Source organism: Rhizophagus irregularis, chromosome 5 (genome assembly GCF_026210795.1).
Source record: "Rhizophagus irregularis chromosome 5, complete sequence".
Lineage (NCBI taxonomy): Eukaryota > Fungi > Glomeromycota > Glomeromycetes > Glomerales > Glomeraceae > Rhizophagus > Rhizophagus irregularis.
The window spans coordinates 1,131,622-1,158,279 of NC_089433.1; the positions used below are offsets into that span (position 1 = coordinate 1,131,622).

General features: G+C 28.8%; 6 protein-coding genes across 6 annotated transcripts; 2 read left to right on the forward strand and 4 right to left on the reverse strand.

Moving 5' to 3' along the window:
• Window positions 1-5,211: 5,211 nt before the first annotated feature.
• On the forward strand, window positions 5,212-6,711 carry OCT59_024792 (uncharacterized protein; the record flags this gene model as incomplete). The annotated part of the gene is made up of 1 exon (XM_066134039.1): window positions 5,212-6,711. One exon carries the CDS (start codon window positions 5,212-5,214, stop codon window positions 6,709-6,711), a length of 1,500 nt encoding a protein of 499 aa, XP_065991675.1.
• Window positions 6,712-14,301: 7,590 nt separating this feature from the next.
• On the reverse strand, window positions 14,302-14,580 carry OCT59_024793 (uncharacterized protein; the record flags this gene model as incomplete). Its single annotated transcript, XM_066134048.1, has 1 exon — window positions 14,302-14,580. The coding sequence occupies one exon, from the start codon at window positions 14,578-14,580 to the stop codon at window positions 14,302-14,304; it is 279 nt and encodes a 92-aa protein (XP_065991676.1).
• Window positions 14,581-14,882: 302 nt separating this feature from the next.
• Window positions 14,883-16,625, reverse strand: OCT59_024794 (uncharacterized protein; the record flags this gene model as incomplete). Its single annotated transcript, XM_066134057.1, has 2 exons — window positions 14,883-15,103; window positions 15,590-16,625. 2 exons carry the CDS (start codon window positions 16,623-16,625, stop codon window positions 14,883-14,885), a joined length of 1,257 nt encoding a protein of 418 aa, XP_065991677.1.
• Window positions 16,626-17,876: 1,251 nt separating this feature from the next.
• Window positions 17,877-18,500, forward strand: OCT59_024795 (uncharacterized protein; the record flags this gene model as incomplete). The annotated part of the gene is made up of 1 exon (XM_025327113.1): window positions 17,877-18,500. One exon carries the CDS (start codon window positions 17,877-17,879, stop codon window positions 18,498-18,500), a length of 624 nt encoding a protein of 207 aa, XP_025172932.1.
• Window positions 18,501-21,972: 3,472 nt separating this feature from the next.
• On the reverse strand, window positions 21,973-22,606 carry OCT59_024796 (uncharacterized protein; the record flags this gene model as incomplete). Its single annotated transcript, XM_066134071.1, has 2 exons — window positions 21,973-22,199; window positions 22,429-22,606. The coding sequence occupies 2 exons, from the start codon at window positions 22,604-22,606 to the stop codon at window positions 21,973-21,975; spliced, it is 405 nt and encodes a 134-aa protein (XP_065991678.1).
• Window positions 22,607-23,115: 509 nt separating this feature from the next.
• OCT59_024797 (uncharacterized protein) lies at window positions 23,116-25,689 on the reverse strand (the record flags this gene model as incomplete). The annotated part of the gene is made up of 2 exons (XM_025330580.2): window positions 23,116-23,693; window positions 25,296-25,689. The coding sequence occupies 2 exons, from the start codon at window positions 25,687-25,689 to the stop codon at window positions 23,116-23,118; spliced, it is 972 nt and encodes a 323-aa protein (XP_025172931.2).
• Between the last annotated feature and the right edge of the window lie 969 nt (window positions 25,690-26,658).

The window sequence follows — 26,658 nt, forward strand, 5'->3', positions numbered from 1 at the left end:
ATATGTACAGTAGTATATATAACCGTTCACAAGACATAAGCAAAAGTTATGATCAAGTAAACCGTCCCTTCTCAAACTATCCCTTAAACGCCTGCACATCCCGGCTAACATTATAACAATCCTTATTAATCTTTTTACTAATCGTTTTAACCAAATAATTTTACAAGATAAACTTAGTACATCTTTCAAAGTACTACAAGGAATCGACTAAGGTGAAGTAGTTAGTCCAATTTTATGGATATGATATTACGATCTGATGTTCACCAAAATTAAAGAATCAAGAGATCAAACATCTCCAAACTACGGCCAACAAAATTAATCTGATCATCAACTAACCTTTAACGCAGCGGCGGTGGGCTACCTGGACAACACTAGCTGCAACTAGCCTAAAAAATTTAGAACACAATCTACAAACCACAAAAGAATTCTATGAATTCGCTAATATAAGGCCACACAAATTCAATTTTTCGGTTCACGTAACATTGAAATTTAAAATCAACCCGGGGACCCGGGGTTTATTGTTTATTAGTAAAAAAAGTTTATATATAAAATCGTGACATTTGATTGGTTGACTTTTAAAAGGGAGGAATTTATTTTCGCTCTAGAAGTTCTCAGCCGCGTGATAAACTTACCCGCTAATAAAATTACGTCCTGATCAAATGATAAATTTTTTATATATAAACTTTTTTTTATTGAAATTTGAAAAAGTGACCCGGCCGGGTGAAGTGAACCGAAAATTCGAATTTGTGTGGCCTAACCATAAACCACGACAAATACGAAATCTTAACTAACGACTCAACAGTTAGTAGGTCATCTAGTAATGAACCCTAGGAATCTATATTAACGCTTTTCACACGGAAGGCCCATCGATTAAAAAAATGCGTCAAATAGTTATAATGAAAAACAAAAAAATCACACATGAACATTTGTTTTATGTTATCAACAAAGTCATAATACCTAAATTAGAATATACAAATCAATTCGTTATTTAACAGAAAGTCAATGTAATATTATTTTGTCAACCCCTAAAAACCTTTTTTAAACGCCATCCATAACAACATCATTAACAACAAACTATTTCACAACATTAATAACTTTTACTACAACCAATTTTATGCACATTGTGCTATTACTAATGTTCTTTTTAATTCGAGATAATTTAAAGTAATAGGGCTACAGAAAATTTTACATACACAATACGAATATTGGTTACCTAACTTCCCTACACCAGAAGACCTAACGTCTTTACCAAAAGGCAAATCATCTTTATTGATCAAAGAAGTTAGTATTATATAACAAATTTCACATCACCTTTCTTCCGCACAATGATGTAACCATCGTAGGAGGAAATACTCCCATCATCCATCACATACCTAACCTACAACCTAATGGCTTAACATCTTTACATAGATGGCGGATATTTGGAAATCATGGAAATACTTACGCACCTTACTGACAATAATTTTAAAGAACGTAAACCAAACTGGTTCCAAAATTGGAAACAGACGGAACTTTATCCAACTACAACAGAAGACTGATTTCACCACTTACTTCCTCTTCGATTAACAAATTATACTGCAAAACCCCTAAAATCCTTTCATCTTACTATTATAGACCTAACAACGAGACCAAAACTTGGGATCCGACTAACAATAACGAAATATACGGCAAAACGGTGGAACAGGTTAACAACCAGTTGGCTCAATTACATATAGAGAACATTACATACCTCACATCGACACCGACGAATCTTTATCGACTTTGACACCTCGTATACATACGCCAATATTACGCCCATGTAAGGGCTGTCGATTACACTCGCCGTATTAAAGACCTAAATGCGTCGTGATGACGTGCACAGAGCAAGTGAATGAAGTGATTAAATTTTCAATTCATGCAAAACAATAAAAGCCAAAAGTGAACATGAAACCACTAAAAATAGTGTATTCCCCATTTCTAGTCTAATCAATTTGAGAACTTTCATACAAACCTACTCAGTCACGTGACTCATCTACACCTCCGGACCAAACTGACTCCGGACAAAATCAGTTCCCAAGATAATTAACTAACACAATTCAACAAATTAAGAATAGCTTGATCGGAGATCAAGATAGCATTTTATTACTTATCAATCTAGCATCTCAATTACAACACCAAACAAATTTAACTTTTTATACTGATGGATCGTTACGTACGCGTTCGCCTACACAACCTAATACCTTCTTGGGTGGAAGGCTTACCGCCATAACTTACAAAGGCAGAACTACATTCACCCCATCGCCGAGCAAGGCAGAAGGAATTGCCATTCTTACAGCAATACTTATTTGCTCGTCTAATAGTACGGTTGACATTTACACAGATTCACAAAACGCCATCTCTACATACTATCGTATTTCAAACAAATTAACTTCAGAACGAAGGATTTTAAAAATTAGCAATCATCTCATTTGGAGACTCATTCACCATCTCATAACGTTCAATAACATTCAACTCACCTTTCATAAAGTAAAAGCACACTCAGAAATTCACTTTAACGAACTAGCTGATACCTTAACGAAAGAAGATCAAGATATAAACCCTTCATTATTAACCCGAAAGTTTTACCTACTCCCTGATGACGCCTATATGGGATTCCATAGGTAGGATCTATTGATAGGGACATTAGAAAATTTGGATTTAGAATCACAGAAGCGTACACACTCAAAACACTTTCTTACACAACAAACCCTTGCAACTACTATTTAATGAACATCGCCTTACAGATATTTAAGAGAGCATGGCAGAATAACAATGATACCACCGACATCTGCAGCGCCAACTAAAGCAAGAAAACGCTTTCAAAATTAAATGTTTGAACCTATATTACCGTGTAGAAACATATTACAAAAACATTATCCTCTTACCTTGTCTATTATGCAAGACACACAACGACACTAACCAACACCTAGTTTTCTGTCCTCCCTTAATACCACAAATCGAACAGATTTTTAAAGAACAATCAATCCACCTAAGAACGCTCATGTTACCTCACATTAGCGATAATACCTTAACTTATTTTCTCAACTATTACAGATACGTCACATCTAATTTATTTGGTGATTCACCAAATAGTCCCTCAAGAAATTGTAGACACCATTCAACGCTACGTGTCTAAATTCAGTCTATTCTTATAGACTTTTTTACAATCTTTCATACGTCTCTAAAGTCATTGGTAGCATCATTAGTTGCTCAATACCCTAAAGAGATTTTTATGCAGGTTACCTTACAGAATTAAATACGCGATTATACAAACTCATTTGTCTGACCCGTAGTGAAGCTCTCATTATTTGGGAACGGGCCAATGATATCACACCAAAGAAAAAAAAATTATAGAAAGAAATTTAAACACAAGAAACGACGTTCAACTAACAGACACGAGCCACCATCTTTATTATTAAATCGCAATATTTCTGATGAACATTTTATTCCGAGATGTGTCGTATTGATAACTTCAAATTATTTACACTCGGGTGGATGGTCATCGTTTATACCTGTTTATGGGAATGGATTGAATTTTTTAGAAAACATTCTAATTTTTTTTCTTTTTTTACTGGGTTTTCTTCTTTTTTACTATAGATAGTTTTATTCTCGTTCTTTTTATAATACGGGTGGAGAACTGGTTACGCCTTAAGTTGGAGTCAATATGAGGCGAGACGACTCTCATTTTGTGGGGTTGGAATATAACTTGTCTAAGTTTAGTTTAGTCTGGTATTTGTAATACTTGTAATGACCAATTCTGTTATTTCCCTACTAAAAAAATAAATGTCACATACAAGTTTACTTATGGAATAGCGGATTTTTGACAAGCAAACTAATTGATAGGCGCTTATCCAGTGATCTATACATTTATACCAAAAAAGGATAGTCTAGGTGTCCCAACTGTGTCATGTGTATCGATTGAAAATCAGTTGGGAGAGCGATTCAGGTGACGCATGTCAGCTGCATCTGATGCAAATCGCACAACTTATATATATACACTTTCTTTGCTTTCTTTGAAGGGTTATTTATTAACTAACCCTATAAAAATTTCTATCTGAATATTTCCATTATTTCTTCGTGGATTTCGTAAAATTCCGTGAAAATTCACGGATATCCGTGTTAGAGAGATGAAAAATTTCCATGATTTTAGGTTCCATGAAAATAGTACATTCACGGAAAAAACGTGGAAATATAAAACACGGATCAATATTCACAGGGAAATTACAATGAATTGATTTGTAGACGATATTAAGGTAAGAAGTACAATGTGTCAAATTCAATTTATCAAATATTATAAATTTTGTAAATCTATTATTACTATCACATGTATATAAACTGATTAAAATATAAATTAAAACTATTTTATAACTTTTCAAATTTTGTATGTTTAATGAATATTTAATTATGTAATATTTTATTTCGTTTCATCATATCTTGTTCTTCGCAAATGTAAAAATTTTATTTAAAAATGATCTTAACTCCTATTTTTTTTTTCTCTAATTCTATATTACTAACCATTATTCAAACTTTCATGCTTGTTTGATAATTTGATACTAGTGATTAGCTGAACTACTAAGTACGTTCGGTTCACTTTTTAGAATCATTCATTTCACGGACAATCAATTCACCGAAAACACGCGGTGTGATGTATAAACATAATGGCCGGAGTTATGACATAATGTGGGCCAGGTGTTTAATTGTCACATAATATCGGTGAATTGATTTTCGTTAATACGTCTGTCGGTAAAATGAAATGCATATTATTTAGGGGTCAATCCGGACGATTCAAAGAATAGTAAATTAATTCGGTGAATAAGAAATCGAATAGAATGGTAAAATTATTCAATGAATAAGGAGACCAAAATTGTTTTTTGGGGGAAAGGGGGTCGGACCAATTCAAAATTGTAAAATTTGGAGAAAATTGAAAGGTTTTTATATTAAAACTACAATTAAATCTTGGCAAAAAACTTCCGTGATCACGTGATATAGTATTGTTCTGTGAAACATTGTTTGATCTACAAATTAATTATGTTCCTAATTTGGTTAATTCTGCCGGGAACATAATTCCGCCGATGTTTTATTTGATTAAAAGTTTTTCCGCGATAATATTCTTCAATTATAAAAGATCTTGTAGAAAAACATTTGTAGAAAAATATTTATGAGTTTTTTTTTCCATTTTTTTATTGACTAAGAATGTTTAAACTTAACGAAGATATCCTTTTCTTAGTAATTGAAAAATTAAAAGATGATTCAAAATCCCTCTTTTCATGTTTAATGGTAAATAAACTTTGGTGTGAAAATACCATTCCGATCTTATGGAGAAATCCTTGGAGTTATGATATTGATTATTATAATGATAATAATTATTTATTTACCATTATTATTTCTTATTTATCCGATGATATTAAAGAATTTCTAATTAGACAAGGAATTCAATTACCATCTCCATCAATTTCACCCCAATCGCTTTCATTTGATTATTTATCGTTCTGTAAAAGTATAAATATAATTATTATAAATATTATAATTTCAATTAAAACTTCTTTAATTTATAATCAATTTCTTTTACAACAAGAATTTTATAAATTATTTATGAAAAAATGTTCAGAGTTAATATATTTGAATATGAAATCTATTAAGCATCAAATATATTATTTTCCAGATGCTAATAATCGCCTTGAAACATTATATGAATTAGAATGTGATACATCAATTGATTCCTCATATTATTATGGATTGGCACGTATTTGTAAATGTATACAAAGAATCATCATTTTTAATGTAAATCCAAAAGATAATCATGGAATTGCTAAATTAATTGAAGTTCAAAAGAATTTAAAGTATTTTGAATGGAATGATGATTTTAAAAATATAGATTTTACATATGATCCTTATGAAGAAATCCTTTTTGAATTAGAAAAAAAGACAAATATTCTTAAACATTTAAAAATATTCTTACATTATGTTGATAATTTTGAACGTTCATTATTATTATTACAAAATGTACTTATGAAACTTAATGGATTAAAAACATTAATGGGTGATTTTAGTATTTTTGGAGAACATGAAATGAAAATGTTATACTTTAATAATCTTGAAATCCTTCACATTGATTGTATTACATTAATTGAAGCTTCAATCATAATTGAAAATAGTGGAGGAAAACTTAAGGAAGTTTCAATAAAACCTTATGATTTTGTATATTATGAAGATAATTTTAGTGAAGACACTTTGATTTTTATTCGTAAGATTTATCAAAAATGTCCTTTAATTGAAGTTTTATCACTTGCTTTTTCACTTTCAAAAGATCATTTTATTGAATTCGAAAATTTATTAAAAATTTGTCAAAATTTAAAATCTTTATTATTATTCACATCAAATTTTCATATACGTGAGACTGAAGAAAAAATTTTAGAAAGTGGTGAAGAAATTTTAAAAATATTAATTAGTTCTGCATCAAATAATTTAAGAGAAATTAGATTTTTTAATAATTTCAAATTTTCTTTGGGAACTTTGGAAAATTTCTTAGAAAATTGGAGAGGTCGACCTGCACTTTCTATACTTACTTCTAGTACTATTTATGAAGAGGAAGATTATAAAAATTTGATTGATGATTATAAAAATGATGGAGTGATTAAAACTTTTAAATATGAATCTGTTATAAATGTAGAAAATATGAACTTTAGGATATGAATTTTTAATATGTTGTCACATTTTAAGTATATGTAGAAAATATGAACTTTATGAATTTTAATATGTATTTTAAGTATATTGTAAGATTTAACAATGTAGAAAATATGAACTTTAAGATATGAATTTTATTATGTATTTTAAGTATATAGTAAGATTTAGCAATCAAAAAAACTTTTTTTTTAAATTAAAATATTTATAATAAGAAATTAATAAAATATAAGAATATAATTTGCTTTAAAATAATCTGAAAATTTTTTTGATGAAAATGTGTAGAAACTTAACATGAGCCAAGATATCATCCAATAATATGTCATTATAATGAGATGTCATTATAACGGCGTGTACTTGTATATTGAAATATTTTTACGTTTGGATCTTTTACCAGCTTTAACAGTAATATCATAACATTTATCATTTTCCAAAACTTCTATGTAATCTTAATTTGACCTTCAAAGAAGATCATTTGTATATTTCTTTTATTAAATTATTAAATGCAAAAAAAGGTGCAAAAAGAACTAATATTGAACAAATTAAATGACGTCAACATATAATTACGTAAAATTTATTTGATTGGGTGGTTTATATCAGTTCGAAAAGATTAATTCCCCGTAATAAATTTATTGCCTGCGATGTTGATATTGATGAAAGTTCCTTAACGTAATTTATTATGAAATTGGAGGTATTTTTTCCTTTGAAATTTGTTTGTTATAATTTATCATTATTGCAGAATGCACTATAGTGAACTCCTTGTTAATTATTCCTAGAGATACTTATCACGTCAACTATCCACTGCGATCATCAGGTAGGTATTCACCCTCACCCGACAGATCAGTTCCATAGCTGGCATAGCAGGATTCGTTCAAACGGGTCATCAAGCTCAGGAATCACCGAACAGATCAGCAGGTGAAGTCATCGGGTATTCTCTGCCGCGATCATCACCGACAGATCCGTTCCATAGCAGGATTTGTTCACAAGCTCTGGAATCGCAGAACAGATCAGCAGGTAAGGTCATCAGGTATTCTCTGCCACGATCATCAGTAGGTCATTGACAGATCCGTTCCATAGCAGAATTCATTCAAACGGTAACAATCTCAGGAACCGCAGAACAGAACAGCAGGTAAGGTCTCGGGGATAATCCGCCGCGATCATCAGGTTCCACCCGACAGATCCCAAACGGGTCAGCGAGTCCAAATTATTTAATAAGTTTATAAACCAAATCAATTAAAGATTTTGTTAATTATATTATAAATTCATATTGAATTTAATTAGTTAAAATTTTTAATAGATGTTGTTTTACATTATTGTGTTATTGTCCGAAGCGTTAGCGAAGGACTAAATTTGTTTTAACCCCGTTTTTATCCCTGTCACAATCGACAATTTTATTTCCTTTTTTTGAATATGTATCACGATTTATGTCACACTACTTATTTGACCCCTGAAATATGCCAAATAAATAAGTTTCCGTTTTCCTAGTATAGTACAAAACGCACCTCATTTAAATATTTGTTTGTGATTCATTTAACCTTTTTAAAGCAAATTACAGGGTCATTTTTATGATATTCTTTTGCAAATTATTTTTATTTATATTTCTAAATCTATCTACCCATTCAAAGAAATCCATCAATATTCGTTTACTATTTCTTACATTATATATTATATCTTGTATAAACTTATTGATATCATGATTTTTAAAAGTTTATTGCAATACAAATAATTTTGTTTACTGTATTTACTGTATTGGTATTTTTATATGAGATATTTAGTTTGTTAAATTGGTATTTCATTGGTTATTTATAAAACTTATTATTTTTATTTTATTTTTTTTATTTTTTTTTTAGTTTTAGAATGAATTTGTCATTAGGAAATTTTTTAGGCGTAACCATGCGACGGGTGTAGGTTTTTGTAAATTTCTCATAAAAATTTACGTGAACTTGTGTAAACCCCTATAAAAAATTTTTATCCGAATATTTCCATTATTTCTCCGTGTCTTCCGTAAAAATTCCGTGAAAATGATACATTCACGGATATCCGTGTTAGCGAGATGAAAATTTCCATGATTTAAGGTTATTAATTCCATGAAAATGATACATTCACTGAAAAAACATGGAAAGATAAAACACGGATCAGATTTTTTACAGGGAACTTAATTCCCATTAGGAATAACTACTAAGATACTGTAATTTGGATGGTTTTCGAAAATTTACTAAAAATAATGGTTAACCAGATAGAAACCTCTTATTTTTGGGCCATATATTTCATTTTACATTGTGCAACATGTAAATTTTATACTTGTATTACCTTTCTATCGCTATATTTAGGTTAATTTAATAATAGGAAATAAATAAAAATAAAGAATATATTCTTAAAAATTCTTGAACGGTTTCCTTTCCTAGTTATTGTACTGTACATAATTATTGATTTTAAAAAAATATTTTAAGTCCTTCGCGTTGCATAACTCACAGATGTTACGATTGTTACGTGACCTACGTGTCATTTATTATTTATTTGGCATATTTCAGGGGTCAAATAAGTAGTGTTACATAAATAAAAGGAAATAAAATTGTCGATTGTGATAGGGGGTTAAACAAATTTTGCTTCGGACAATTATTTCTAATTACATACATGACAATCGTGGCTAGGGATGCTCATGGCTCGAACCAAACCGGTTCGGTTCATTGGCGGTTCGGCTCGGTTCAGTTCGTGAGTGAACCGGGTGAACCATCGACTCACGGCTAAATTCTGTAATTCTGGCCGGAGTTAACTAATGTCACGTGATGTTGCACTAATTTCCATATCTTACAAAAACTGAAAATGTGTTACACGGCATTCCAAAAATGGAATGTCACGTGATTTCCAGATAATTTCGGCCAGTTTCGGTAGCTTTGGCCAAGTTTCGGAAGTTTCGGCTAAGTTTTGGTAATTTCGGCCAGTTTCGGAAGTTTCGACCAGAGTTCAGCCAACTGGTTTTAGTTTTGGAAATCCAAAATTAGCTTTGGTAAGCAATATTAAAATTTAACTATCATTAATTAGATGATCTAAAATGCTATAAAAAATCAATTGAGTCAATGGTTCACCCAGTTCACTCACGAACCAAACTGAACCGAACCGCCTATGAACCAGCTCAGGTTTGAGTCATCAGTTAGTGAACCGTGATCATCCTTAATCGTGGCACATAAAACATAAACTAAATACAAAATCTAATTGGTCAAAAGTAAATGGTACCTATGCTACTCTTATTATTTAAAATTTTATTAACATATCCGCCGATCTGCGGAATTAACAAAATTCATCTAAATTAAGGAATTTGACAATAATTTAATAAAAATTAGGTAAATTAAGTTTCGCAAAAATGATCCCACTTGTGCTACATGATCATATGACGGATATCAAGAAATTACTTCAACAAAAAAAGTAGCATTAAAAAATTTTCTTCTTTCGTAAACTCCCTATTAAACTCCCCATCAACTCCCCCATAAACTTTTCAACCAGTTTTTACATCAAGTAAGTTGAGAATTTCTGCAAGTATATTAATTATTTTATATTAGATACAACTTGGAGCTGTTTTTTTATTTTTATTTTATAGTTTATAGAAAAAATTTATTTAGAAAGCAAAATTATTCAAAAAAAATCTCTCAATAAATAAATAACTCTAAATATTAATAATGATGTTTTAGTGAATTTAGATTATGTATTGATTAGCTGTTTAATTAAAATCTATTTGATATTTATTATTAATTATTTTTCAGTTAATTTTTTTTCGTTAAATCATTAAATATTCTGGATTTTGTAAAGTTTTTCTTCTTTTTTTTTTTAATAAACTAACTTTATAATATTTTTTTCCTTTTTTTCCTAGAAACTCCTTCTATTGGTTTCAGTTTTAAGAGGTAAATATTTTGGGAGAGGTCTTAAAAGTTTTTTTTATATATTTTTTGACATTTTTTCTTACGTAGGAACAGGTTTTGCGCCATATAACTGATGATCGGCAAATTCTACAAATCGGTGTATATGATATAGCTTAAAATACATTGGAATGGGTTACGTTTAATTCACTAACAATTACTTCACTGACAACCATTTCACTAACAAATGTTTCACCGATATATATACAAAATTAAATATAAAATTTTATAAATATATCTTTATATGGAATAGGGGATTTTTTTTGTTAGTAACACGTATTTCTTTGTTAGATTTAATAAAATACAGAAAAACTACTACTATATATTTCCTTAGGGGAATAGCACATACTTTTTACAATTGTTTTGTTGTGATGATCAAAACAAAAAAGTTTATATATATATATATTTGTTAGTAACGCGCATTACTTTTATTATTTTAATGAAATTTATAATAACATATATAAAAAAAATAAAAAAAAATACAATAGATATAACTATATGATATCCTATTTACTAACCCGTCTAAGATGGAAATAAGTATCAATTAGATCTAAACTAAATATCCAAAAAGTTTTTATAATAAAATATCTCATATTCAATATTTATTTTTTATGTCAGTGAAATGATTGTCAGTGAAATGAACCAAACCAATTGGAATTTGTATAAAGGTCATGTTTATAAATTTATAAAATTTGTTGAAGGAAGTTTGAGAAGTATGAAAATTTAATTTTTTAAATATTTTAAAAGTGCAAGAAGTGAAAATTTTTGCAATTAAAATTTTTCTAAGATAAATGTTACGCAAAAAAGCAAATGAGGCTGATGCACCACAAAAAATCACATGGGAGTAGAAAAGTGATGGTGATACTGGGGTAAATTTGAATTTTCAGCATCGGTAAACTGTATAACTGAAACTGACTGGTAATTACCAATTACTGATACTGATTTACTTACTCTTGATGTTTTATGTTTATTTTATTACAAAAAACTATATTAAAAAATAAAAACTATATATATATCACCATTTAATAATAACCTATCTAAATTTTATTATAAAATCTTAATTTTTTAATACACAAAAAAAGATTTTCATATAGACCTATACTATTAATCTAAAATACCTAAACAATACCAATGCTTTAAACACATAATAGCAATTGTTTCTGGTGCTCTATCTGATGTTACTACATTGAAAATATCCTTTCTGAAAGTACATTTGTGGCTAAAATATAAATGATTAAAAATAATACTAAATGATAATAAAATAGAACAGAAAATATACCTGGGATTCCTAAATAATCCTTTGCCTTGTGTCGCTATTAAATATTAATAAAACATAATAATATTTTAATTTTAAATAAATAAATGATAGTGTTTAAAATATTTTTTACCTTCCACCAATGGTATATGATCACCTTTGATAAATATATCAAACTCATTTGATTTTTCAATATGTTGTCATTTGGAATATGAGTAATAAGATCCTCATCAGATGAATCATATTCATTGCTAATGATGTTAATTTCTATTGGTGCATATTTTCCTTGTAAATTTCAAGCACCTATCAAAATAAAAAGTATAATTAAAATAAAATAAAATTTAAAATATAAAAAAAAAAAAATTAATACTTTTTTCTTTGCTGATTTAATCCATCATTTATCCCATTTTTGATCTTTCATGTATTAAATTTTAAGTCATGGTTCTAGAACTATTGAAAAATAAAAATATAAGTTTAAAATTAAATTCAAACTTTAATGATTTACAAACTATCGAAAATTAATAACTTACCTAAAGAAATAGTGTATATAGATGTATCAGTTTTATCATAATATTCTAACAGTTTACTAATTGCATTACTTGCTGCTTCCTATATATAATTTAATATAAGAATTTAAAATTTGAAATCAAATATAATTTAAACTCACCTTTCCCTCTTTTGAAACATTCAGGTGAATTCCAAAAATCTTCTAATTTACTTATATTTTTTTTAGGGTTTTTTTAAAGTAGCAAAGCAAATATGTGCTGAAACTTATCAAACAATAGCATATTGTAATATTTGATAAGTTATAAATTATAAATAAATGTTAAATATTAAAAATACTTTCAGTTTTTTAAATTTACCTTTAACATTAGCTCAATTTCTGCAAGACATTCCCATCTGTTTCATTCAGTGTAAAAGGATGGAGATTTGTATCACTATTGCTTAATGTATTTATTAATGGCTGTAGTAATAAGTTAATTTAATTCTTATTTTATTATAATAAATAAAATTTGAATACAATAATTAATTTTACTTCTTTTAATTCTCTTGCTCTAAACAGCATTTCAAAAGTGGAATTCCAATGAGTCCTTACATTTAATATGATCATTTTATCAGGAACAACTGCAACTTTACATTAAGCACTAAATTTTTCTCTTTTTTGTGGGGAAGCTCTTATTTACAAATAAGAGTACGTAGCTATATTTATAATTTATTTAAATATTATTAAATATTATTAATTAAGTTATCAAATAATATTAACAATTAAATAAAAAATTATTTACTTTGCATAAATACTTCCAACTACTCCAACTTGATTATTAATATTTTGCATATTTTCATGTTGTTTCAAAAAATTCATCTTCATTTGTATTCACAGTTGCTTTAAGTGATTTAAGTGACTCTTGAGCAGCAAGGTTGCCAAATAATGAACATGTTGATTAACATTATCCAATTCTATATTTTTTTCTGCAAGTTCATGCGAAACTTCTTCAAGAAAGGTATTGTTGTTACTGGCATTATCAGTTGTAATACCAAGTATCTATAAAAAAGTATTTATTTGATTATTCTGTTATAACTTATAATTTACTTATAAAATCATTTAAATTAATTATTTATAAAAACTAACCTTAATTATTTATAAAAAAAACTAACCTTAGTCATAATACCAAATCTTTCTTTTAAGAAATTATTCTTTAATATTTTTTCCAAAATGTGATCCTTCAAGTTTAACAAAATCTAACAAAATATTTTTCAATTTCCATTCATTTGAGATCTAATGGGCAGTGCTTAAATTTGAATAAAAGTAGTCCATTTTATGTTCAAAACCTTTTTTTGAAAGTCACATATAAAAAATGTTGTTTTTTTAGTTCAAAAGTAAATTTATTTTTAATCTGAAATAAAATTTGATGTTACTTATTTTTCCTAAATTTAATTTGATTAGTCAATTTTTTATCATTTTTTTATATTTTTATTAAAAGATTTTAAATATATGGATACCTTTTGTAGTCTCTAACTCTATACTGAAAAGTTAATAATATATTATTTTGGATAATAGTATCCAATTGTAATAAGTTTAAAATACAAATTTTTATACCTGTTTAAGTTTTATATATTAGTAATAATTTCATAATATTATAATTTAATCAATTAATATTTAGTATTTTGATTATTTTCAGAAAATAGGAATACAAAAAGACTTGATCAATAATAATTATTCATTATTTCAAGGCAGATATTAGGTGTAATGGTATCTCTAAGGTTAAGTCAAAAATTTTTTTTAAATATTTGAAGTATGGATTTGGATATTGAACATAAATATTCTAAGCAAATTGCAAATAAACATTGTTTCAATAATTATCATTACTTGTATTTAATACTGTAAATACTGTAAAAGTATATATAATAATAATGATTTCGTATATACAGTTAGAATTAATAATCTTCAATCATACAATCAAACCCTTGAGACTCTACTTGAACTAAAATTTCAGTAAGTTTGCGACTTGTAAAATGTGCTTGTGGATGAGATTGGATAATAGAAGTGTTTACTTGTTTTTGCACTAAAGATTTATTTGCTTCTACAAATTCAAGCATATCATTTGTTAACTGATCATCAATATTAAGTAATCTATATTTATAATTTTCATCCCTGTTTACTTCATAATATTTATTAATACATCTAATCCATTCAGATATAATATTTTCAAGCATTATTATAGTTGGTCTATTGGAAGGATTTAAATCCCAACATTTCTTCATTAAATTTGTATAACATTTTGGAGTATTTTTCGTAATTTTAGGACGTTTCCCTTCATAAACACTCAAGATAAAGTGATGATCATGTGCTTCATAGTTAAATGGAGGGATACCTGATGTAAATTCCCACATTATCATTGAAAGGCTATAAATATCACTTGCTGAAGAGTATGGTTTTTTTCTTAATATTTCAGGCGCCATATAAGGTAAAACTCCATAAATTTCATTAATTTTTTTATCAGAATCTTGTAAATCACTTATAGGTTTGCTAATCCTAAATCAATAATAAATAACTCATTGTAATTATCTGACATTAAAATATTACCATCATGAAAATCACCATGAGTTAAATTTGATTCATGTATTACTTTAAGTCCTAATATAATTTTTTTCAATAATCGTAACTTATCTTGCCATTTGAATTTAACTATATCAGGTAAACATTTTCTCAAACTACCTTTTTTTGCATAACTCATTACTATTATATAATTTAAGTTATTTGGATCTTGGGTGAATCCAAAGAACTGTATAAATTTTGAAAATGATTTTTTCTGACAATTATAATGATATTTCCACTATGTAAATAACAAAAATTATTAAACTTTTGTACAAAGAAATAAAATATGCTACTAAATATAAATACTATACCTCATTCAGAAATTCATTATTTAAACTTGATGAATTATTAAGTGATTTAAGAATAACCTCATAATATGTTTGCCTATTCCATTGTTGTTTATCAAAATTCCAACTAAAAATAGGTCCATCTGACCAGATAGCTTTATTAATTTCACTAAATCCTCCTTTAGCATAATAATCAATACTTGATAAATTATTGTAAGGTATCCACTCTAAAATTTCATAACTATTTTTAGCATTTAGCTGTGCTTCTTGAACAAATTCATCAATAAATTTATTTTTACTAGTCCACTTGAAAAATCTTGTTGAAATTGCTTAGTATTACATTGTTGGCACCATTGGTAATCAGTATTTAGTTGCTTGCATTCATTACAAAATTCATTTTTAGAACTTGTTTTGTTACTTTCTATTGCTATTTGGTACCAATAAAAGGCCCTTTCTAAATTCCTTTTTGTTCCTTCTCCATTTCTATAACATGCAACTAAATTAAAAATTGCATCAATATGACTTTTTTTTGCTGCTTTTTGATACCAATGAAAGGCTTTTTCTAAATTCTTTTCTGTTCCTTTTCCATTTTTATAAAAATTGGCTAAATCAAACATTGCAATAATATGATCTTTTTCTGCTGCTTTTTGATACCAATAAAAGGCTTTTTCAAAATTCTTTTCTGTTCTTTCTCCATTTCTATAAAATATGGCTAACTTAAACATTACATTAATTTGACCTTTTTCTGCTGCTTTTTGACACCAATGAAAAGCTTTTTCTAAATTCTTTTTTGTTCCTTTTCCATAATAATAGTGAATGACTAAATTAAACATTGCAATAATATGCTCTTTTTCTGCTGCTTTTTGATACCAATGAAAGGCTTTTTCAAAATTCTTTTCTATTCCTTCTCCATGTTTATAACGCACAGCTAAACTATACATTGCATCAATTTGACCTTTTTCTGCTGCTTTTTGACACCAATAAAAGGCTTTTTCAAAATTCTTTTCTATTCCTTCTCCATGTTTATAATGCACAGCTAAATTATACATTGCATTAATTTGACCTTTTTCTGCTGCTTTTTGACACCAATAAAAGGCTTTTTCTAAACTTTTTTCTGTTCCTTCTCCATTTCTATAACATGTAGATAAATATAACATTGCATTAATATGATCATTTGCTGCTGTTTTTTGATACAAATAAAAGGCCTTTTCTAAATTCTTTTCTGTTCCTTTTCCATTCTTATAACAGTTCGCTAAACTAAACATTGCTTTTTTATCACCATTTTCTGCTAATTTTTCTAAAGAATCAATACATTCTTTACACCAAAGTTCTTCAGTAAAGGGCCTATTGCAATATAAACAATTTTTGGTGTTCATTGTATCAGTATCTTTATCTGGTTATTTTAGAAGTTTGTTTTACTGAAAAAAAAATTTTTTCTAGACAAAATTTTTTAAAACAAATAATATTCATGAATGAATCAAAGTAGAAAAGAATAATTGTTTCGGGCCGTATTTCCCGATGCACTCAATGAACTGATCTTCATTGAGAAATTCCAACTATGGGGTCGTCTAAAACGGGTAGTTTTGTCCAACATTACAATTTGACAACCGTGATGTAGATCAATGCATCAGAAAAGATATATCCCAAAAACGAGTTTACCACACTAAATTGTGTGAGTTGTGTATCTTATATATAAAACAAAATAAAGTTAAATAAAAATAAAATAATTTTTAAGAGAAACTTTGAAAAATATCCTCCGCGTAGCGCCAAAAAGATAGGAAAACTACGAAGTAGAAATAAGTAGATCGGGACCCAGAAATATATATATAGGGGTCAGGTGATGAAGAAAATTTTTTACTATGAGCTGACGCATTATTTCAGGGCCGGAATTATGATAATGTCAGTCGGTTACTATAATGGGAAATAAAATTCTGACTGGAATTATCAAAAATTATCTAAAAAAAGTGATTTTTATATTTCAAAATACGCAAACTCAAACCTGACCCTTTTATATATATTTATGGGTCAAAAATCGCGTCATCAATAGATTTTTAATAAAAAAATTTTTTTCTGCAAGAGATAACTCATGATGATTATTGATTATATGATCATGTGATCATGCGCATGTGCATAATATCAAGATGACGTTTGTACACATACCAAAACCTCCGTTTCATGAAAAAAACGTTGAAACGCGATTTGCATATTATAAATATTATCATTATACAGCGGTATGGTTTTTATTTTATTTTAACCTTTACGATAAGTGTATTAAAATTTTCTGATAATTATAACATTTTTTTTTGTGTCGTGATAATATCACGTGATAGAATATTACATAATGTGTTGTGTTTACGTAATTTTTTTTTTTGGAAAATAAAATATAAAGGTTAACGTTAGGCAGAACGAAAAAAAAAAGTTTTTATCACATAATTATTACATCACGGGACTAGCACTAGCTAATGAGTAATCACGTAATTGGCGTAATCGGCGTAAATAACTTATTGTATAACATGATATCAAATAAATACATCGACTTTTTGACGACTTAATACGTAGAAAAAAAAATGAACCACCAATTTGATGGACTTCTCCTACTAACAATAATTGCGGTGTACCTATAAAATATGAAACTCTCGCCAATAAGTGCAAGTGGTTCTAAAAATCATGAAAGTTTAACTAATGACTTTATAAATTATGAAATTCCTGATAAATTCTCCTTTAATAATCGACAAGTAAATGGTGATAATGGTTCTTGTCAGATTATTTCTGAACCAGATCATACGTTTCTTAAAAGTAATGATTTTGAAAACAAATATTTGGAAATTTCTAATTATATTCTTATTGAATCAAAACAAGGAAGAATACCTCGATGGTACACGTTTCTCAAAGACAAAATCACTCTCCAATCTCTCCAATCCAATACTGGACGCCTCAACATTGATCTAGGCCACAACTTAATTCAAAATTCACGGGTCCAGCGTCCCCGTCCTCCGCCTGTACAATCTGATCATATTACGCACAAAGGAAAAGCGAGTGGTTTGCAACCTGGGCCAACTCTACTTCAGACGCTATATATCAAACTATTAACTTCAACACACTTTGCCAACACTGCTCCCGTTATGTATCTTGAACATTGGATACCGGTTCCTGGAATCAATACTTCTAATAATAACAATCTTACACCTAGATCTCCCAATATCATTTCCCCTATTATATTGGCAACCAAACTCCGAAATGCATCTTCTTGAAAATGACGCATCAAGCAGTTATTCAAGATTCTCCCGTATCGACCGCTTACGTAATGATCTCCAAACCTTACCGAAAAATATTCAAATATTAAATCATCATCACACACATTATAGAATTTTAACATATAATGACTACCTTATTCAACGTAATCTAACACCGTTACCTCAAATACTTCACCACACACCTGTTAACTCACAACTCATAACAGCTCAGAACCACGCTTTGATTAATAGATTGATCAACGAACGTGAAGTAGAGAACAACTTTGCGCAGCTACTAAAATAATTTCAATTCCGTAGAATTAATTCTACATAGATGGTTCGTTTCAAAAGGATATATCCGCCAACGAATTTCACATGGGATACGGTTGGACCACATCGAATCTTTATAATTTCGATGTCACTTATAATTTATAAAGGTGCTATTGAATTCCTCTTCCTCGACAAAAGCCGAAATTATGGCCATTTTAACCGCACTCATGGTCTATACACCCGCTGCTACAGTAATTATACACACTGACTTACAAGCTGCGATAGATGGATATAACAAATCATCTACAGAGTATCTCACCACGACGCTTTAACAAAATTAATAACACATCCTTATGGGCAGCCATACATTTTATAATTAAAACCTTACACTCACCTTCACTTTCGACAAAATCTAAGCTCATTCTGACATTACGTTCAATAATATTACTAACACTTTAGCAAAAACGGGGCGCTTTGAATCCACACCCTCCTCTATCATACACAATTACATACCAACGCAGACGGTTACAGTGATCTGGGATAAGATTGTTATTGGTGACCTTTTTCTTTCACCGTCTGTCCTGGCTTGATCGGAGTCCAGGATAGTTTTTTCTTTTTTTTCTATTTCCAGTAAGGGTCCGCTCCAGAGATTTCATATTGTTGGTTTGGGTAAAGTTTTATAATGGTTTCCGATACTTTTATTCGTGATGTGATTTTCATTGTAATTCTCTTTACTATACATAAAATAAATAAATATAACACTTCAGACGATCCAAATAATTTAAATGATGAAATTATTTATTATAAAATTTTCTTATATAATTTTATATCTTTATCACAATAAAAATTCAATTGATACTAATCTCTCATCTCAACCACAATTAAATTATCATGATCCTGAAATTATATTAATTACGAAATTAATTATAAATATTCATATTTTTCATTACAGAACCTTGTATACAAAAATCATCAGAAATTCAGAATGGAAATTGCTTATTCTTGAAATAGCTATAACTTCAAGATCAAGATAATTAACAGTATTTCAAAGCATTACAAGAAATTTAGGATGGTCAAATTACTTTAAATACTTGGAATTTCTCATATCAAAAAGCCACAACATTTGAACAACAATAAATAGTTTTTTTTTTTCTGGAAGAGACCAAGTCCTCCTAGAGTCCAGATTACCCTTTTTAGGCTTTTTTATTATTTCATTTTCATTTTATTTTATTTTCACTTTCATTTTATTTCATTTTTTTTCGTTTTCATTTTATTTTTTTTTCACCCTCATTTTTATTTTTTTCATTTTCATTTTATTCTTTTTATTTTATCTTATTTCTTTTTAACTTTAAGGAATCGGTATAATCAAAATTTTTAAAATTTAATGATAAACATGGATATTAGTTAACCCATTAAATTAGAGTAAATCATCAATATTGCCAATAAGATTATCCAGGGACGAAGTTTCTAGTGTTAAACGTATTTCCAGTTATAATAATAATAAATATTATGTCTAGGGGAATGAAATCCCCCAAAATCACGTAGTTATATAGGTGATCATCATTTTTTTTCCGTATTTCACTCATTTTATTGAAACCTGTCACCATTTCAAGACATTTTGCCGACATGATCGACATAATATTGACGTTCTGTATGCTTTTACAATTTAGCACGAAATAATTTGTAAGGAGTGAGGCGCAGCTAATAAATTTTTCGGTGAAATGGTAAGTCGGGTAATTTTACTTCCCGGTGAAATGGAGTAGAAGTAGGTAAATTTTTCATGTCGGTAAAATGAAAGTCAGCAAAATGGCGTCGGTTAAATTTCATGTCAGTAAAATGAATCTATAAATTGTACTGTACATTCATTTTACCATTTGTTTTCTGTATTTTTTAACTATCTTATTTTTTTGCTTTTACAATTTAGCACAAAATAATTTGTAAGGAGTGAGGCGAAGCTAATAAATTTTTCGGTGAAATGGTAAGTCGGGTAATTTTACTTCTCGGTAAAATGACATTTCGGTGAAATGGAGTGGGAGTAGGTAAATTTTCATGTCGGTAAAATGAAAGTCAGCAAAACGGCGTCGGTTAAATTTCATGTCAGTGAAATGAATCTATAAATTGTACTGTGCCCTCATTTTTTCCATTTTTTTTCTGTATTTTTTAACTATTTTATTTTTTTGCTTTTACAATTTAGCACGAAATAATTTGTAAGGAGTGAGGCGCAGCTAATAAATTTTTTCGGTGAAATGGTAAGTCGGGTAATTTTACTTCTCAGTAAAATGAAAGTCAGCAAAATGGCGTCGGTTAAATTTCATGTCAGTGAAATGAGTCTATAAATTGTACTGTACATTCATTTTTATCATTTGTTTTCTGTATTTTTTATTTATTTTTTTGCTTTTACAATTTAGCACGAAATAATTTGTAAGGAGTGAGGCGCAGCTAATAAATTTTTTCGGTGAAATGGTAAGTCGGGTAATTTTACTTCTCAGTAAAATGAAAGTCAGCAAAATGGCGTCGGTTAAATTTCATGTCAGTGAAATGAGTCTATAAATTGTACTGTACATTCATTTTTATCATTTGTTTTCTGTATTTTTTATTTTATTTTTTTGCTTTTACAATTTAGCACAAAATAATTTTAAAGTAATAAATTTTTCGGTGAAATTTGGTAAGTGAGGCGAAGCTAATAAATTTTTCGGTGAAATGGTAAGTCGGGTAATTTTACTTCTCGGTAAAATGACATTTCGGTGAAATGGAGTGGGAGTAGGTAAATTTTCATGTCGGTAAAATGAAAGTCAGCAAAATGGCGTCGGCTAAATTTCATGTCAGTGAAATGAATCTATAAATTGTACTGTGCCCTCATTTTTTCCATTTGTTTTCTGTATTTTTTAACTATTTTATTTTTTTGCTTTTACAATTTAGCACGAAAGAATTTGTAAGGAGTGAGGCGCAGCTAATAAATTTTTCGGTAAAAGGGTAATCTACAACAACTCTATGTTTTGAATGAATAAAGTTAAATTGACGTTGTTGATGATTAAAAGGATTTTTAAAAAGAGTAATAAAAAAAGAAGAGATTGGATACGCTAAATCACCTAACACATATATAATCATCTCCTTCAATATATTTTGCTTTATTAAGAAAAAATCTGAATTAGCATAGACTATTGCATCATGCACTGACCCTGGCCATCCTATTATATAATTAATAAAAATTCCTTTAATATCAACGATTCCTTGACAATGAATTGCATATCTTTTTTATTCTTGTAAAAAATGCTGTTTGATCTTGTGCAGGTGCCTCATTTAAAATAAAATGAGTCCCATTATCCCATCTATTGCTCCAATAACATTCTGAAACCCCAATAGCTTGAAAAAATCCTGCATGAATAATAGCACGATTATTATTCTTAGGCCATTGAACAAACTCCAATTTTTTAAGAATTACAGTACCTTTAAATATTCCAAATCAAGAACAAATACTTAAAATATCATCTTTAGAACCTAAAAACCTAAGAAATATTACTAATTGAAATTCAACTGGTGCCTGTGGCTTATTTCCTTTGTTTTGAAAACTGTATCATTCCGTAATAATTGCACTAGCTTGTTAAATTGTTGTTTTTCCATTCGTAAAACTTTTTTAAACAATATATCATCATATAATGGTAAGATTTCATGATACCAATGTTGAGACTTAGGAACATGGTTTCGTGAGAACAAGATAATGTAAAGAGGATAAGCAAGAAGTATTTCTTCTTATTATTATTATCTAATTCATCATCATTAAAAGAGTCAAAAGAGTCATTTAAATCCTGTGTTGTTAATAACATTAAAGCATATTCAATATCCTTTATAGACATAATTATAAAAAGAAAAATATTGGGACAGAATGGAATAGATAATCACGTGGATTTTTCTGCTCAATTTACGCTGTTTTTTGATTGGTCAAAAAAAATTCTGTGAAAATCGGATCAAATCGGAATGGAACAGGGCTAGTGATTGTGCGGTATAAGAAATCCACGCTACATTTTTTTATGTTAAAATTAAAAATAAAAAGAGATATTTTTTATTTTTTTTTGTTTTATTTTTTTTTTATGGGTGAATTTATTCCTCACCCCGGGTGAGATTTAATATTCTTCACCCCTAAAAATTTTTTTATTTTTTGTTATGTATTTATATGCGTTTTATAATATATTATATATAAAAAAAAATAAAGTTATATTTATTGTATGCCAAATATATACATATCGTTGATCAATCTTTATTGTTTGATTTCGCCAAATAAACGTAACAATTGAATTGTATCGCACTACTACTAAACAAAATACAAAATAATCTTCGCTATAAACATGTGATTATGTAAAGTTCATTATTGTTTTGAACAAGTATTACGATAATGACCGTTTTCTCCACATAAACCACACTTACGACCTTTATCACCAGAAATTGCTTGTTCACTCCCATTTTTGACTTTATTTGAACCTGATTTTTCAAAAGATGATTTTAACCGCTTCGTTGCGGGTCTACCCTTTGGTTGATGCTTTAACGGATCCATTATTTGATTAGAATCAACCAATACTCCCCTTGTATTATGAAAAACTCGATTATCATTTGCAATCATTTTTCTTCTTACTAAATCTTCTTGTTGTCTAATTGATTCCGCTTGAATTAATTGAGCTTCCCTTCTTTTGTTATATTCTCTTATAAACTGAATTAGTTCTTCATCATCATCTTGAATCGCAAATTGAATTGCCTTTTTGGCTTCACCCATTAAAGTACCAAATTTCAATTGTTTTTGTGATATTTGCCTGGAATAGCTCTCTGAAAGATCATTTACAGTATATTTTCGCGTAAATTCTAAAGTGATTTGTGTATTATTTTGATCATTTTGGCAACTATTCATTATTATTTCACTAGAAGAGATATCACTTGAAGTGATATATTCATCTTTATACCAACGCTTGGGAATCAACACCAAATGAAAATATGCTTTAGGAGTTTCAACAAACACTTTAAAAAAATGTCTGCATATAATACCATGCGTTACAAGCATGAAACAAGTGCATAAATATTCTCCGGTATTAAGCAAAATCACATGTTGATAACACTTCGGAAAATTATACCGAGAGACCTTCCAAATTTCTAAAATATCGTCTGAGTTAACCATTGAAATCAAGGATTTTAAGTCAAGTTCCCGATCCTCATCAGCTTCAATAGGTGTTTCAATAGAATCATCTACTTCTTTATCAAAAAAAGGTTCAAATGAATCGTCATCTGATGCTGAAATTTCGGAAAATGGTACTTGATGTGTACGATAACATACAGATTGGCACATCTGCTTATAATGTGCATCATGAATTGGTTGAGTGAGATACTTTTTCATGGTAATATCAATGTCTTTAAAAAACGTTTGAATAACAAAGGGTTGTGTATACTGTAATGTTGAGGATTTCCAAATTGAATAACGATTGTTAATCAACTCAAATTCTAGCCGATTTTCAATTGATTCTTGAACTTGTGAAAGAAAAAAACTTGACTGTACAGCCTTCTGTATCAACGCATTTTCTGATTCTACGCGTTGTGTGGATTGTGTTCCCGCCGTGAAATGCCTTGATGTAAAACACTTTACCCACGTATGTTTTCTATTTAGTAGCATTGTAGTTATATATTTTTTCCCTGCTTCATATTTTTCAACTATACCTGCAGACCGGCGTTCAAATACACTTTCACAATGAGAACGTTGGATTGCCCTAAAATCTTTGAGAAACTCTTGATAAAGAGGTGATCCTAAGCATGAACGAAGATTTTTTGGAAGATTTTGGTAAAGATGGTATAAACATTGCATATGATGAGTTTCTGGAAATACTGTAGAAATGGCTGCAATCATGGCAGGATCGGCATCAGTAACAAATGTCAATGGAGGAATTTCACATGCTTCAAGACAACATCGAAGCAACCATTCATAAGATTCTTGTTTTTCATCTTGTATGAAGGCTTGGGCCGCCAACCTGCTCTTGTTATAATTATCAATTAAAATAAAGAGGCTTAATGGGTAGTTATACTTGTTAGTTCGCGCAGTATTGTCATGGATAATAATGTCATAAAATTTAGACCATCTTTCACGTTGTTCTGGTGACATCCAGAAAATACCAATTAGCCGGTTACTTGTATCATCTATTAATGGCTTTACAAACCATGCAGGATCATCTGCTTGCAATTCAAGAAGTCTCATTAATAAAGATGCTGCATCTCCTAAATTATTAAGGCCTTTTTCTTGTTTGATCTTTTGAATTGCATTTCCCAAGTCTTGGGTAAGAAATACACGATCAGGATACTTTGGTTGAAGAAGATTCCTAATTGTTCCTGCATCACATCGGCCATGCACAACATAAAATTCTATCTGTTCCATAATTTCTTCAGTAAAATTTTTGTAACAAGTGGAGAATTTTATGGTATCGGTGAGAATCTCATGATTGTGTTCGTTATTAAATAACGTTACAGTTACTATGGGTGAATTTATTCGTCTATTAACATTCATTTGCCACATACAGCCCTGTTTTTTGGTTCCTTTACTTTTTTCTTTACCTAATGTTGGCCTTAAAAGCTTCTCAGTATACCTTCCTCCTAAATCACACTTAAATACCCTTTTTCTACAAGTACCATCCGGAAATTTTTCACTTTTATGCTTAAAGACAGCAAAATTATTCTGAAGAGCGTACTGTTCTATAAAATGTACTGCAATTTCCATGGAATGAAACCTTGTTCCATTCTCAATCTCGATTAGAGTATTAATTAACGGAAAGCCACCAACATAATCTTTAAGTTCGGCACCTAATACACTTTTAACAACATATTCCTCACTATTATCATCATGATTGGTGGGTTCTGTAAAAGGTGAAACCTCATATAACATGATTAACCAAGCACAAAAAGCAAAGAACATGCAAGAGCAAATACTATTACGGTGCGTATTATGTAGCATGCATGTGAAAAACGCGTGACTGTGGCTTATAATTTATACTGTTTATTTTATAATACAAACGCGTAGGTTCCAATCAAATTTATTATAGTTTATTACACAAGCACGTGAATAAATACTAATAATATATAGGGGGTGAGTAATCACCCGGGTGAGGAATAAATTTTCTCTTTTTTTATTTATATTTTTTTTTGTAAATTTCAAATTTCATTTAAACATATTTCTTTTGGACACAATCCTAAAAATCATAAACCCGAAACCACATTATCCCTGACACTTATTATCCTTTTTTAAGATTTTTTTTTAAAAATTTAGTAATGAGATAACATTAAACATTTTTAATTAATTTGATAATGATCAACAAATGATCGGAAAATTTCGATAAATACCCGTTGCAAATGAGTTTGTTTAAATAGAAAAATTTAGTATTATAATGTAATACTAAGTAAATTAAAGATGGTTATAGTAGTTTTTTTGTTTCCATTTAATAAAGTGAATATTTTTAAAAATTATTTATCTATATTATTAATATCATATTTCATTAAATTATCCGGTTTTTAATATCAGGTGACTCGGTTAGGTTGACTCGTACTGTTTTTTTTTATTAAACAAATAAAAATCTTTTTTTTTTAATAAAAACGAAAAACAACTGATTTTTTTTACTAAATTATAAAAAAATCAGTTTCTTTCTTTTCATTTTAATAATCGTTCTTTTTTTTTATTAAAAAAATACTAAATTTTTTTATAAACTAATTACGGAAATATGGTTACTCACGGAAGCTAAATATTTATTGTAGAAAAAAATATGTAACGTAATTTTAATTAAACAAATATAATTTTATATACTTAAGCCAAATATAAATTTGGTTCTTAATAGAGAATTGTTTGTAAAAAAGTTTGATCCTGTAGATAAAGGAGGTTTAGTTTTCTATG